At 38.1% G+C, this 14,217-nt stretch overlaps 1 protein-coding gene across 2 annotated transcripts in view; it reads right to left on the bottom strand.

The window, feature by feature from the left end:
• Positions 1-14,217, bottom strand: part of CDC42SE2 (CDC42 small effector 2) — a 115,805-nt gene that overhangs the window by 34,141 nt on the left and 67,447 nt on the right. For both annotated transcript variants that reach the window (XM_048850939.2, XM_048850940.2), the window contains exon 2: positions 11,455-11,796. In XM_048850939.2, coding sequence (XP_048706896.1) covers positions 11,455-11,508 — 54 coding nt within the window. In that variant the 5' untranslated portion in view covers positions 11,509-11,796. The remainder of the gene's footprint in view (positions 1-11,454; positions 11,797-14,217) is intronic.

Below are 14,217 nucleotides of genomic sequence, written 5' to 3'. Positions count from 1 at the left end.
ATTTGACAGGCCATTAATGAGCTATATAATACAGAAACCTCAAATATCTGAGATTGATGGTTTGATAAGTAATTCTACGCTACAGCCTATACAAAAACGAAATATTTCTGAGTTATTGTGCCAGCTGAAGGTTCTATCTTGTATATTTCAACACTGAAATTTATACTATATTATAGGTCAAAAAAGTTTCAATGATTAAAGGGCACTGAATGTTCATGTTTTGTCCACATTGGGTCAGAACCTGCACTTGCTTTTGCTAATGTGAGTGCAGAATCTGGCCCACTAGTTTTAAAAATACTCTGAACTACCAAAATTTTATTTGACTTGTTATGTGGGCTGGGGTTGGTTTATGCTGGGTTTGCTAATTAATTCTATTGTATGGTTGTATATATTAATTAAATTTAAGGCTACATTTTAGTCAGGGTATTTTTACTAAAAGTCTTGGACAGGTCACGGGCAGTAAACAAAAATTCATGGCCCGTGACCTGTCCATGACTTTTAGTAAAAATACCCATGACTAAAACTTGGGGGGTGGGTGGGGGGGCTGCCCAGGGCCCACGCAGGTGCTGGGGAGGGGTTGGGGGGGGCAGGCTCCCTACCTGTTTCCACACCTCCCCTGGCCCCCACCCGCCCCGCAGCAGCAGTTTGGGTGTTGGAGGGGGCAGGAGATTGGGGCAGAGGATGGGGTGAGGCAGGCTCTGCGGGGGCAGTGCCATCCACCTAGCAGCTGAGCAAGGGAGACATCGATGCTTCCAGGGGAGCCCCCCAGATAAGCACTGCCCAGAGCCCATGACAAACTTGCAGCCTTAATTATGTTCAGGTGCCCAACGCTGTAGGGATAGGTGTTTTTTGTACAAATAGGGAGAAGAAACACACAAATTACAAGTTTCAGAGTAGTAGCCGTGTTAGTCTGTATTCGCAAAAAGGAGTACTTGTGGCACCTTAGAGACTATCAAATTTATTTGAGCACAAGCTTTTTTGCTACAGCTCGATGAAGTGAAAGCTTATGCTCAAATAAATTTGTTAGTCTCTAAGGTGCCACAAGTACTCCTTTTCTTCTTACAAATTACAAAATGTGTGTCAGCCTTAACCACAGAAATCTCTTCTATTAGAAATACAACTAGCGGATGAAAACGTTTGTCAGCAGCAGGTCCCTTCTGGTGGCCATAGTCATAGTTTATATCACACTTTGTGTAGCGCTGCTTACACAATACACTAGCAATCAGATCAGATTAATTTAAATTAATCACTAAACAATCAATTTAAATCACTTATTTTAATCACTGTTTAAATTAGCAAGCAGGAAACCTTGATTGAACTCATTGATTTTAATCTTGTTTTGAATTTGTACTTTTTAATTATTTTCCTAAAGAAAGGTTGATTCTCATTAGTTGTTAATCATTAAAACATGTTGATTTGCAAATATATACAGCCTTTACACTAAATATGAGGCTTCTTTTTGCTAACCAGGTGCATACATTAGAACTATACACTTTATAAATGCAATTTTACAGCTTAATATTTATTCAGAGTCTTAATTTTTCCAAACTTACTTGAGAAAATGGTGAGTAATGCATTTATTTTCTAGATGATTAACTTTTTACTTGTGATTTGTGTCAAGCTCTTTCAATGGAAATTCAAATTAAAAATGCACAAAACAGCATTTTTAAATGTTATTCGTTAAATAAAGCAAGCTTAAGTGTGTTGAATACATAAAAAAGAAGTTTATCACAAAATTTATCGAAAATGTTATGCATTTAAAACTGGTTTAATAAGCAAAATATTCTCTGTAGCTAGTGAACTGAATTGATGGTTTCAAGATTTTAGAACCAGTAGATCTCACCCTCTCACACTTTTTTTTTAATTCATAGATTGGAAGAGGAAAAATTTTCTTGCTTTTTCAAATTCCAACTTTGTTTCTTAAACTTTGAATGAACTATTCATTGAACTTAACTAGCTGAAGAAACCAAAAAGAAGAAATTAGGCTCTCTGCATCTGCAAAAAAGGCTACTGCTGTCAAAAGCTGGTTTAGCACTTTTGGTCCCAGGTGCTTAACCAGTGATTTCCACCAGTTCAGTGGTCTGACTTTCTTTAAAGCTTGGCAGTAAACACGTACTGCTTAGTATATTTTTTATTTAAATGATAAAGTCAAAATTTATATAATCTAACATAAGTTGTCAATTTCAAACTTAAATTTAAATGTGTTTATTTTAAAAAGAAAACTATTTCATTTAAATCAAAAAACCTGATTTTTTAATTAAAAAAAATAGCATTTTTTATCTATCCCGCAGTACAGTGTATTCATTTAATATCGATCATGGACAGAAAGAGATGGGTTATAAACTGAAGGTTCCACTTGAGTTAGACCTTTAAACGGATAGCAATGGCAGTGCTTTAAAGGGGCTCTAATGTTAGCTTTTTTCTGTAATTCACAACGTTGTTAACAGTGTTCTGGAGTATACCACAGAATGAAGCAGAATTACAGAAAGGTGATGTTAAAAAGATTAGATAAAGGCAGGTCTGTTTCTTGTACTATATAAAGATTTTGCTACAAAGTTAAAATGGTCTCTAAAGAAGACAGAATACACGTGTACTTTGCATCTTTTGGCTTTCCTCTTCACTTCAGAGGGCTTTACCGCCATCTTGGAGCCCAAAACTAGGGAGAAAAGGATGGAGAATAGTGCCATTTTTTGGTCCTAGGCACCTCCCAAAAACCTAAAACCTACAGGAAAAAAAAAAGCCCTACCAAGCGGTAAAAGGCCTAAAAGGAAAGTTTTTCAGGCAAAATGAATTATTTAAAGTAGGGCTGTCAAGCAATTAAAAAAAATTAATTATGATTAAGCGTGCTGCTAAACAATAGAATACCATTTATTTTAAATATTTTTGGATGTTTACTACATTTTCAAATATATTCATTTCAATTACAAACACTGAATACAAAGCGTACAGTCCTCACATTTATTTTTTATTACAAATATTTGCACTGTAAAAACAAATAATTTTTCAATTCACCTCTTACAAGCACTGTAGTGCAATCTCTTTGTCATGAGAGTTGAACTTACAAATGTAGAATTATGTACAAAAAAACTGCATTCAAAAATAAAATAATGTAAAACTTCAGAGCCTACAAGTCCCCTCAGTCCTAATTCTTGGTCAGCCAATCACTCAGACAAACAAGCAGGGTGGATTTGATTTAAATCATGATTTAAATCACTAGTCAGGAAGACTCGATTTAACCATGAATTTCTACATAAAAGTGCATTCTTGTTGGTTGTTATAACCTTACCACATATTCTTCACAACTCAGATATAGATGTAGGTTTCATCTTTAGAACGTACACACTATACATTTTTTAAGGGATTTATTTTGAAAACTTTTCTGATTAGTTTTACGGGTCTATCAGAAAATGAATGCTCATTTGGTTATTTCATTTACCAAAGGCAATTGAAGCAGATATTTATGAAGTCACTGGGAGGTGAACTATCATCAATATTTGGAGAATTTCCTTGCCATGCTCTATCAGGAGGAGAACATCACCAGACAGACATTTACATTGTTTTATTTAACTAAAACAACAATGTTATGTATTCTGGATTTTTTTCTTCAACAGCAAACATATAATATTTTAACAAAACAAGCATATGAATTTCTGAATTTAAACATTCAAGTTTTTTAAAATCAAGTTTGTTTTTGTTAAAATTGTTTTTAAAAAAGAAAAATTAAATCAAGGTCAACATGAGAAACTTAAAATATTGGCTTCTGCAGCTAACTCAATCGTCTTCACCTTCATTTTCCTGTTTGTTCATAATCTGGAAAAGAAAAACAAGCTTTCCTGCTTTTTCAGGTCCCAAACAATTTCTCAGTTTGGAATGATTTAGTCCAAAGGAAGAAAATATTCTTTCTACACCAGCAAAAAAAAGCTACTGCTGTTAAAAGTGAGATGATCACTTCAACAGTCTCTGAATCCAAGTGCTTAAGTGACTTCCACCAAGTCACCAGTGTGACTTGCTTTAAAACATCATCAGCAAACATATTTCTTGAATGGTTCTTATTCCCAAAGTGGGTCTCTTTTACAGCCTGCTGCCATTATAGGTTTGCCCTTCTAGTGAGAGAATGGTATGGTAGCTCTCAAATCAATGAAGGCTACACAGAAAGACCGCAAGACTTCTGGAATATGCTGCTCAAACAGTTTCACTTTTCAGAGTAACAGCCGTGTTAGTCTGTCTTTGCAAAAAGAAAAGGAGTACTTGTGGCACCTTAGAGACTAACCAATTTATTTGAGCATGAGCTTTCGTGAGCTACAGCTCACTTCATCGGATGCATACCGTGGAAACTGCAGTAGACATTATATACACACAGAGACCATGAAACAATACCCCCTCCCACCCCACTGTCCTGCTGGTAATAGCTTATCTAAAGTGATCATCAAGTTGGGCCATTTCCAGCACAAATCCAGGTTTTCTCACCCTCCGCGCCCCCCCCCCCAACTCACTCTCCTGCTGTAGCTCACGAAAGCTCATGCTCAAATAAAAGCAGGAGAGTGAGTTTGTGTGGGGGGGGGGCGGAGGGTGAGAAAACCTGGATTTGTGCTGGAAATGGCCCAACTTGATGATCACTTTAGATAAGCTATTACCAGCAGGACAGTGGGGTGGGAGAGGGTATTGTTTCATGGTCTCTGTGTGTATATAATGTCTACTGCAGTTTCCACGGTATGCATCCGATGAAGTGAGCTGTAGCTCACGAAAGCTCATGCTCAAATAAATTGGTTAGTCTCTAAGGTGCCACAAGTACTCCTTTTCTAGTTTCACTTTTGTTTCTACTGCCTGTACCTCCCTTCTCACATTTATCTCCAGACTTCTTCCCTTTGTCCAGATCAATTCCACCCCCAACAAACTTCTATTCATTGAACTTTTTGAAACTTTTAGAGAGACATAAGGGATTAATTCTGTGTACACAAATTTGCAGAAGGACAATAGGGTTGAGGTCTGTTATTTCTCACCTCTATGTATTATTTATTTATTTATAATATTTTTTGCTGTTAACAAGCATGTTACCTCTGAAGACTCTAATCCACAGTTTGAGAACTAAGCAAAACTAAGCATCTCTGATGGTATTTTCTAGACTGAGCACTGAGTCCCATTGGGTAGATAGAAAAATTAACCTAAATAATCTATACAGAAGCCCCTAGAACCCCATAAGATTGGGTCCCTAATCCATGAACTATTGGAAATCATTTACAAACATTTTCTTAAACATTACATGAATATATTGTCTCATACTATAGAATTAGAATGTATAATCCCTATTCCATGATGAGATATCTTTGAGCTAGAATGTATCTTAATTAAACCTATCTTTAGATAAAATGTTTTTTGAGGAAAAAAATCCGATTTAAATAAAAACTGGATTTTTTTTATTTTTTTTTTTAAAAAATCATTGATTTTATCCACCCTGCAAAAACACTGGTTACAATTTGCAAGAAATAATGCTGCTTGCTTCTTGTTTACAATGTCACCTGAAAGTGAGAATAGGCGTTCACATGACACTGTTGTAGTCGGTGTTGCAAGATATTTACATGCCAGATGCGCTAAAGATTCATATGTCCTTTCAACCACCATTCCAGAGGACATGCTTCCATGCTGATGATGGGCTCTTCTTGATAACGCTCCAAAGCAGTACAGACCAACACATGTTCATTTTCACCATGTGAGTCAGATGCCACCAGCAGAAGGCTGATTTTCTTTTTTGGTGGTTTGGATTCTGTTGTTTCTGCATCAGTGTTGCTCTTTTAAGACTTCTGAAAGCATGCTCCACACCTCGTCCCTCTCAGTTTTTGGACAGCACTTCAGATTCTTAAACCTTTGATCGAATGCTGTAGCTATCTTTAGAAATCTCACATTGGTACCTTCTTTGTGTTTTGTCAAATCTGCTGTGAAAGTGTTCTTAAAATGAACATGTGCTGGTTCATCATCCGAGACTGCTATAATATGAAATATATGCAGAATGTGGATAAAACAAAGCAGGAGACACACAATTCTCCCCCCGTGGAGTACAGTCACAAGTTTAATTTTTTTTTCAACTAACATCAGCAGCATGTCCTCTGGAATGGTGGCCCAAGCATGAAGGGGCATACGAATGTTTTGCATAACTGGCACTTAAATACCTTGCAACGACAACTACAAAAGTGCCATGTGAATGCCTGTTCTCACTTTTTCAGGTCACATTGTAAATAAGAAGCAGGCAGCAGTACCTCCCGTCAATGTAAACAAACTTGTTTGTCTTAGTGATTGGCCAAATAAGAAGTAGGACTGAGTGGACTTATAGGTGCTAAAGTTTTACACTGTTTTGTTTTTGAGTGCAGTTATATAACCAAAAAAAATCTGCATTTGTAAGTTACACTTTCACGATAAAGAGATTGCACTTCAGTACTTGTATGAGGTGAATTGAAAAATCCTATTTCTTTTATCATTTTTAGTGCATATATTTGTAATAAAAAATAATGTAAAGTGAGCCCTGTGCACTTTGTATTCTGTGTTGTAACTGAAATCAATATTGAAAATGTAGAAAAACATCCAAAATATTTAATAAATTTCAATTGGTAGTCTAGCGTTTAACAGTGTGATTAATTTTTTTAATCACAATTAATTTTTTTGAGTTAATCGCGTGAGTTAAGTGTGACAGCCCTAATTTAAGGTTTTTTTAATGCTCTGTAGTCCCAGACAGGAGGAATCCTGGAGACCACCCGTTGAAGCAGGCTGGAAGAATAACCCGGGGTTTTCCCAGAAGTGGAAGTCAAACTTTCTTGTGAACAGCAGTCTTGTCCTGTTTCCTGGAGCTTGAGGGCAAACCTAGATATGATGGAGAACACAAGCACACACTTTCTATACCTTTTGTATCTTTCCTCTGATGGAGCCAAAAATATCAAAAACTATGCTGTTAGTATTTATGAGGCATCCAAAATTTCTTAGATGTTTTATAGACAAAGAATGAAGCCACAGAATCTATGATGAAAGGACTTCATATTTAAGAAGCATGATACATTCTGAGCATGGAACGGAATATAAGCAACATAACTGAACAAAGTGAAGTATGTGTCTATTTTGCTTCCATGATTTTTATTTTACAACATCAATTTTTGTCATCACTTCTCTGTGGAAGGATTAATCTTTACAAGCCTTTTGGAAGAAATGTGTTTTAGTGATGGACTTGAAGGAACAGTGGATCAGGTTAGGGAATGGGTTCAAGGTGTGGTGGCTGGCACAGTAGAAGACATAAAATAGATTGGGACAAGGACATGAAAGTTGTGGCTTAGCTTGAGTAATGGGGACAATGCTTACATATTTCCTATTTTGGAAGGAACAAATCATTACATGCGGATATCTTTTATGCTAAATCTAGCATATTCCATATTTGTTCATTTGCATGATTCTTTTAAAAATTATTACGCAGGCTGAAGAGTAACTGCAGCGTGAAAATCTTTTGGGTTAGAATGATAAGGTGCTGCCTGAAGCTGGATATATCATCATAAGCAATTTACATTTTTCAGGGCTTTGATTTATTACTCTGAGTCCTTGTACTAGATGCTGCTAGTGTAATTAGATGTATAAAATGTGCAACTGCATTAAACATTAATACACAGGATACATGAAAAAATCTTCTGCAATTCATTTATCCTCATGGGCAGAGAATGCAGTCAGCAAGCAACTAGGAATGATTCATTTTAATATACAAAGATGAGTCTTCTAAAATTTTACTATTTTATAAAATAATCAAATAAATATGCAATGCATTACTCCAAATCTACCAAAATATTATTTTACAGTAAGTTTGAAGCCAGAGTACCTAATCAGCAATAGTCTTAATGTGTAAATATACCAACAATAGGGCATAGGGCCAGAAAAATCTCTTGTATGTTAGATCACTGCAATTCAGAAGCCGGGGAATTTGTTCACGTACCCTTAGTCAATTTCTAAGAACCAAATTTTAACCACCACCGAATAGCATGTGCATTACTACATAATTCAAAATACAAAAACGCTATTGTGCTAGCTCAGAGTTATACATATTAGATTAGAATTTAGCACTACATTCGATACGATGGTTGAGGGCAGCACAACTGATATATTCCAGCTGTCTCATGGGACACAGGAACTTCACAGTGTGTTGTTCACTAAGGGTATATCTACACTGCAACATAAGTCCAGGCTCAGACTAGAGCTTTAGCCCAAATCCCTCTTCAATCTACACACAAATCACTCAGACTCGGGCTTGGCCATAGAGTTGTAGAAACCTGCGGGTACTGAGGGTCCAAACCAGGATTCAAGCCCTATTGCTTTGCAGTAACGATGCAGCCACCCTCCTCGCCTGCTACCTCCCCCGCCAACTGGGGCCCTCAAGAGTCCAATAAAAGTATCCCACAATCCCATGGGCCAACTATCTACATCCTCCCTATTCCAAGAATCCTCAAATTGAGGCCAATGAAAACAGAAGCATCCCTCCTTTGTGTATTGCAGCAGCTCAGTGAATCAGCGCTAAGTCTTCCATTGTCTTCTGACCACCGAAATGCAAACACACCATCAGCAGCCTTGTGTTTGCAATGGAGACTTAACAAGACAAGCCTTTGCAGCACACTGCTTCATGGTCACTGGAACAGAGGCAGATTTTGCTGATCCTTTGGTGTGAGGCCAGCAGAATAGTGGACTTCCGTTAGAGTACTAGGAATGACCAGGAATACCAGCAAATAGTGAAGAAGCTGGCAACGCTGCAAATATACCAGACTGGTGACCAGTGCAGAGATCTGATTAAGCACCTCAAGACTGAGTACAGGAACCAGAAACACACCTCAGACAACTTGCTGACTTCCTCATTTTAGGAGGAACTTGACTGGGTTCTGGGCACTGTGCTGGTCAGCTGGGATGGTGCCCTGCTGGCCTCAGAACCCAGCATGGGGAGTGATGGGAGCCAGCGGCAGGCACAGACTGAAGCCAACAAAGTGACTCAGTTGCTGAAACCCATCCCACAGGAGGCTCCGCTGCAGGAGCAGCACATTCTGGGGCCTAGTTCTGCCACCCTTACATTGAACAGTACCGTCACAATGCAAGTACTTCCATGGATTCCACGAGGGCTGCTTGCAGAATGAGTTACTACTTAACCATGAGTAAGAGTGACATATTCATGCTTTTAATGTGTGTTGGGCTCTAGTGAGACAAAGTAGTTTTATGTGCACTGAGAATCATTCCCAGTTTCCAAAGAAATTATTTTAAGAAGTTTAGAGAAGTCATTGTATTTACCTGCCCAGAATGAAAAAGGGATTGATTTAGATTTGTCTTTTTTTTTTGGGGGGTATAATGTTAATAATTTACTTAAATTCTGCAACCTGAAATTTCAGTCCCAGTTAGACAGAAGAGGAACACAGATAGAACTGGAATTTAAGAGCTCTAGGTCTCTTACTAACTACAACAATACTATCAGCCCACATGCAGTCACACAAAACTACTTCTCAGTCACACGCAAAATCCTTTGCAAAAGCTCTTATTGTACACATATGTGCCAGCCAGGTCCTTCAACCCTTGAAATGCAGCACTTCAGGAACAAGTGAAATGCTTTACAGGGTGCTACTTGTATCTTGGGGGTCAGGGAGAGGAAGGAGGAGCGCAAGTTACTGAGCAAATCCACATCAGAGACAGGAGTGGGTGAAGGCTTGCAGGCCCTATTCGGCTCTGAACTATAATCTCTATACTTTATTGGGGATCATGACCCACAAATTAAGAACTGTAGTACTAATGTATTATGTTAGCTGTAACATTTCATTTTGCACTCCCATACAGTAACATTATTGTAGCATAAAATTATAATCATTAGAAAATCAGCTATCTACAGCTCCTAAAAACAAGTGAAACATTTTTGGTTTCTACTGTTATTTATAAAATTAAAAAAATGCAAAGAGTCTGCAAGCTATATGGAATTGTACTATATATCCTAAGGGTGTATTAATTCTCTTAATTCCAGAATGCCATCACAACTCACACATCATTAATCCTATTAAAACATTTTGTCTTCAAACTATGTAAGTCATTAGGATACTGACACAGCAAGTCTTGAAAGACTGCAAGGTATTCATTCCACATTAGAGGAATTTTAACTCCCCATGTTGGTATCTGAGATATGAACTCCTCCCACAACTCTGTTTCATTAAAAATGACAGTAAGTTACATTTATAATGTGCACCAAGGAGGTTTAAATAGTTAAGTTTACTGATACTTCAGGATTCTTTTTGCTTTCAATCTTTTTGCAATTACTATTCCTGACAGTCTCAAAAAAGCAAGTAGGCATTACGCTTTTCAGTGGCTTTGACATTCCTTAAGTCAATACAAAACCAAATTCTCTGTGTTATTGTGAGCTGCATCACTTTGTGATTCTTTTATTACTTCTAATTCAAATATACTCTCCCGCGTTCACTGTACTGTCTCCCACATATTGACTGGGATAAAGAATTCTCCTTTCTGTACATCACTACTTGAACTGATCTGGATGCACTGCTCAACAGGATTGATCTTCCCAGGTGTAGTTGTGAAGACATCTCCAGAACTGCTAATCGAATTCCTGGCCTACTTTACCTGCATGATAGGTAGGTTTTCTCCCAGAAGCACAAGAGTATTGGATCCAGTGCCTGGTAGCAGAGGCCCTAAGTCTATTTCTTGAGTCTCAATATGAAAAAAAAAAAAAACAACACTTCTCTACTGTTCCAGCATTTTAATAAATTCGTGTGGTACATCTGGGTACCCTGTCTTTTCCTGATTAATAGTATTAGATAGTTTATTTTGTCTTCCGGGCATGACGCTTTGAATTGCTTCTGTCTTGTATTCCTTCATGCTTTACTTAGCCATTATCACATCCATTCCTCCTTCTAGCAAAACTGAAATGATGGTGGTGCAAATCAAGTTAACTAATTGTAATACACATTCTCTCAAGATGTCATCAAAAAATCCTTCAGAGTGGCAGCTAAACACTGGTGAAATCCTAACCTTACAATTGAAGTAAATGGCAAAAAAAGGGAGTTTTGCCATTGATTTCAGTGGGTCAGGATTGGAATTCCCACTTGATTTCTAAATATAAATATTCCCTTCCCTCAACCTCACCCAACCCCATCTTCAACTTAGCCTAAAATAGCAATAAAACAAGCTGAAGCTGGATTTTTATATTTCCAATTTTCCATCCATTTCATTTGGGCCCTTTGTTGTATTGCTCCCTCTACCTCCAACTTCCTTAGTATCTTTGCAAATCAAAATAGCCACGTCAGCCTGAAATAGATATGATTATTTCTACAGCACAGCTAAACAGAGATGCTAGATGATTTTTTTCATTTTCACTGAGCTTAGTCAAATGTACGAATTAAAAAAAAAAGAACAATATACTTGATTACATACAGAAACAATGCAGAGATTCATACTTACAGGCTGAGGCTGTTCTGCAATACAGCAGTTGAAACACAACCAGAACTCACTCATTGTTTACAGTCTGACGTGTGAACACAGAGGATAAGAGCAAGCAGCAAAATTCCAAATCTCTGCTATAGAGCCTCCACGTAGAAAGTTCCTTAGCTCAACTACTGTGTAACGGACCGAAAGTGGAAAAGGTTTTTCTTCTGTTGTGAGCTTTTCCCAATGGCAGTTAAGTCCTGGGATAATCAAGTTTGTGGCAAAGATGTAAAAGAGACTTCTCTCCGAATGCGTTAGTCCAAGCACCAAAGAAGCATGTATAAATGGTCTCTTGGTCCTTATTCTAAAGGCAATAACCTGAAAGAGAAAAGTGTGTCACGTCAGTAAGAAAGAAAACAGGTCTTTTTAAACTGACAGATTTCAGAATATACAGCCGAGAGGCCCTAACAAATATTTAAACCATGAATCATATATATGAACCCAAAAGATGCACACTTATTTCAATCACATTTTTTTTCTACAGACACACCACTAAAAATTGTGTAAGGCAGAGCCTCAAGTAGTACAAGGATTGCATGACTTCTTGTAATAAAATTACAGATAACGTAACCAGAATCTACACTTAGGAATAGTCCTGACTCGGAGAATGTTACATTAGCCATCTTTTTTCTTTTGGCTGCCCATTCTCCCTTCCAAGCCCCTTAAGCAAAAAATAAATAAATAAATAAATAAATAAATAAATAAAGGAAGTTCCGATCAGAGTCAAAGGAGAAAAGGACAAAACTTCAGAGGGATATCTACCTGCTGACATCTCCTCCCACCAGCTTTTAAAATAAATAAAATAAAATAAAAGCAATATTCAATAAAAGCAATGATTTGTTCCAAGCACACTCAGATTAGGCCCAGTTACAGCCAGTTAAGATGCTGGGGGTGCAAATTTTAAGTATGTTGTAACTGGTTGCCCTGACAGTTGTTTTTGTAATGCTGATGGGGACCTTGCTATCCAAGTCACCCTTTTCTAATTCAGAAAAAAAAAAGTTACCAATAAACTGAAGCTAATAAGGCACAAATTCCGTCAACACAAATACTTTTCTTTCCCTCCCCTCTACCCTGATGCTCCATATACAATTCCATTCATAATGGGAAAAAACGTGTGAAATGTGGGGCTGTCTTCTTAAAACACAAACTCCTAGTGTGGAACAACTGACACATTAAATTCCAGCCATTCTTTTGCTGAACTATAGAGTGGGTTTTTTTTTTATTTTTGTTTAACCTTTAACCTGAAGTCTCCATCCTTTGCCCCCCAAGTAATTCCCTGGTGATTTTACTGTGGTCATTCCATTCACAATCTGTCTTATCCTTATTTTGTATATAAATGGAAAATTAAATGATTATAAAATTTATAAAGTTACACAATTATTTTTTTTAAATTTAAACACTGACTATATAAATGGTTTAATCCATTTATGGAAATCTAACATGCAAACTGCTGTACATTACTATTTAAACTACTGCATTACCTAGAGATTTCAAATAAATTTGGGACTCATTGGGCTAGACAAAGTACAAAGAAAGAAAGGAGATTCTATCCTGATGAACTGACGGTCTAAATTTATGCATTCCAATTTTGCAAGGAACTTAGATGTCACGAAATTTGTCTCCAGCAAAGGTAACTAGATATTTGTGTTCATGTACAGGAATGTCATTCTAAGGAACAGAAACTATAGTAATAAGCAGTAGTAGAAGTAGAAATCATTTCTTGGCGGTACTGCACTCATGGGAGGGACACAAGGGGGGGCATGTGACCTCCCATATGACTCCTCCCTGCCCCTCCCCAGCCCAGGACCCCCACACTCTCCCCGTCCCCTCTGACATCCCCCTTTGATACAAACATCAACATGCTTAACTACTCACTTTCCCCCCAAATATGTAGTATTTCAGTCTGTTTATAGGAATATGGGAGTTGGGTGAGGAGCCATTTCAGCACATGTATGATTTATTAAAAGACAAATTTTAAGTAGAACTGTACCCTAAACTGCATTATGTTATTCACAGGCACCAACTCTGTGGGTTCTCTGGGGCTGGAGCACCCATGGGGAAATTAGCGGGTGCTCCGCCCCCACCAACAGCCGAACTCCCCCTGATGATGGGACAGAGGGGGCATAGTGAGGACGTGGTGTGCTCAGGGGAGGAGGTGGAGAAGAGGCAGGGCAGGGGTGGATACTTGGGAGAAGGGGGTGGAATAGGGGCAGGAAGGGGGTGGAGCTAGGGTGGGAAAAGGCGGGATGGGGTGGAGACTTTGGGGAAGGGGTAGAATGGGGGTGGAGTGAGCCAGGAGCAGGAAGAGGCAGAAGGGAGGGGTCGAGCACCCACCAGACAGAGGGGAAGTCAGTGCCTATAATGGTATTGTACCCAAACATCGCATTTCAATGCGGGATTCAACTTCCTTTAAAGGAACAGACTCCTGAAACTCCTACCAGTCCACAAAAAAGGACCATAGTCATGCAAATAATCCCATTGTCTTCAATGGGATTGATCAAATGATTAAGGGTTTACAGGATTAGGTTCCAAGTTTGTAAACTGTTCTGGATGAAACTGACAATGCCTTAGCTGTCAGATCAGAAGAAGCTGCATTCAAATAAAGGTGGAGAGATGTGTGATAAGTCTTAGCTCCGTTGCTAAGATGAGGAACACATTTTCAGCGAAGTTCTTGGCAGATTCCTGAGGCAGCTGGCTGGTTTAAGGCTGTCAGTGTCCGGCATTATAATCTTCACTTAT

This window comes from Caretta caretta, chromosome 5 (assembly GCF_965140235.1).
Source record: "Caretta caretta isolate rCarCar2 chromosome 5, rCarCar1.hap1, whole genome shotgun sequence".
In the NCBI taxonomy this organism is placed as follows: Eukaryota; Metazoa; Chordata; order Testudines; family Cheloniidae; genus Caretta; species Caretta caretta.
Note: the sequence above shows the minus strand (reverse complement) of the source record. Positions and strands in the feature narration are given on the sequence as shown.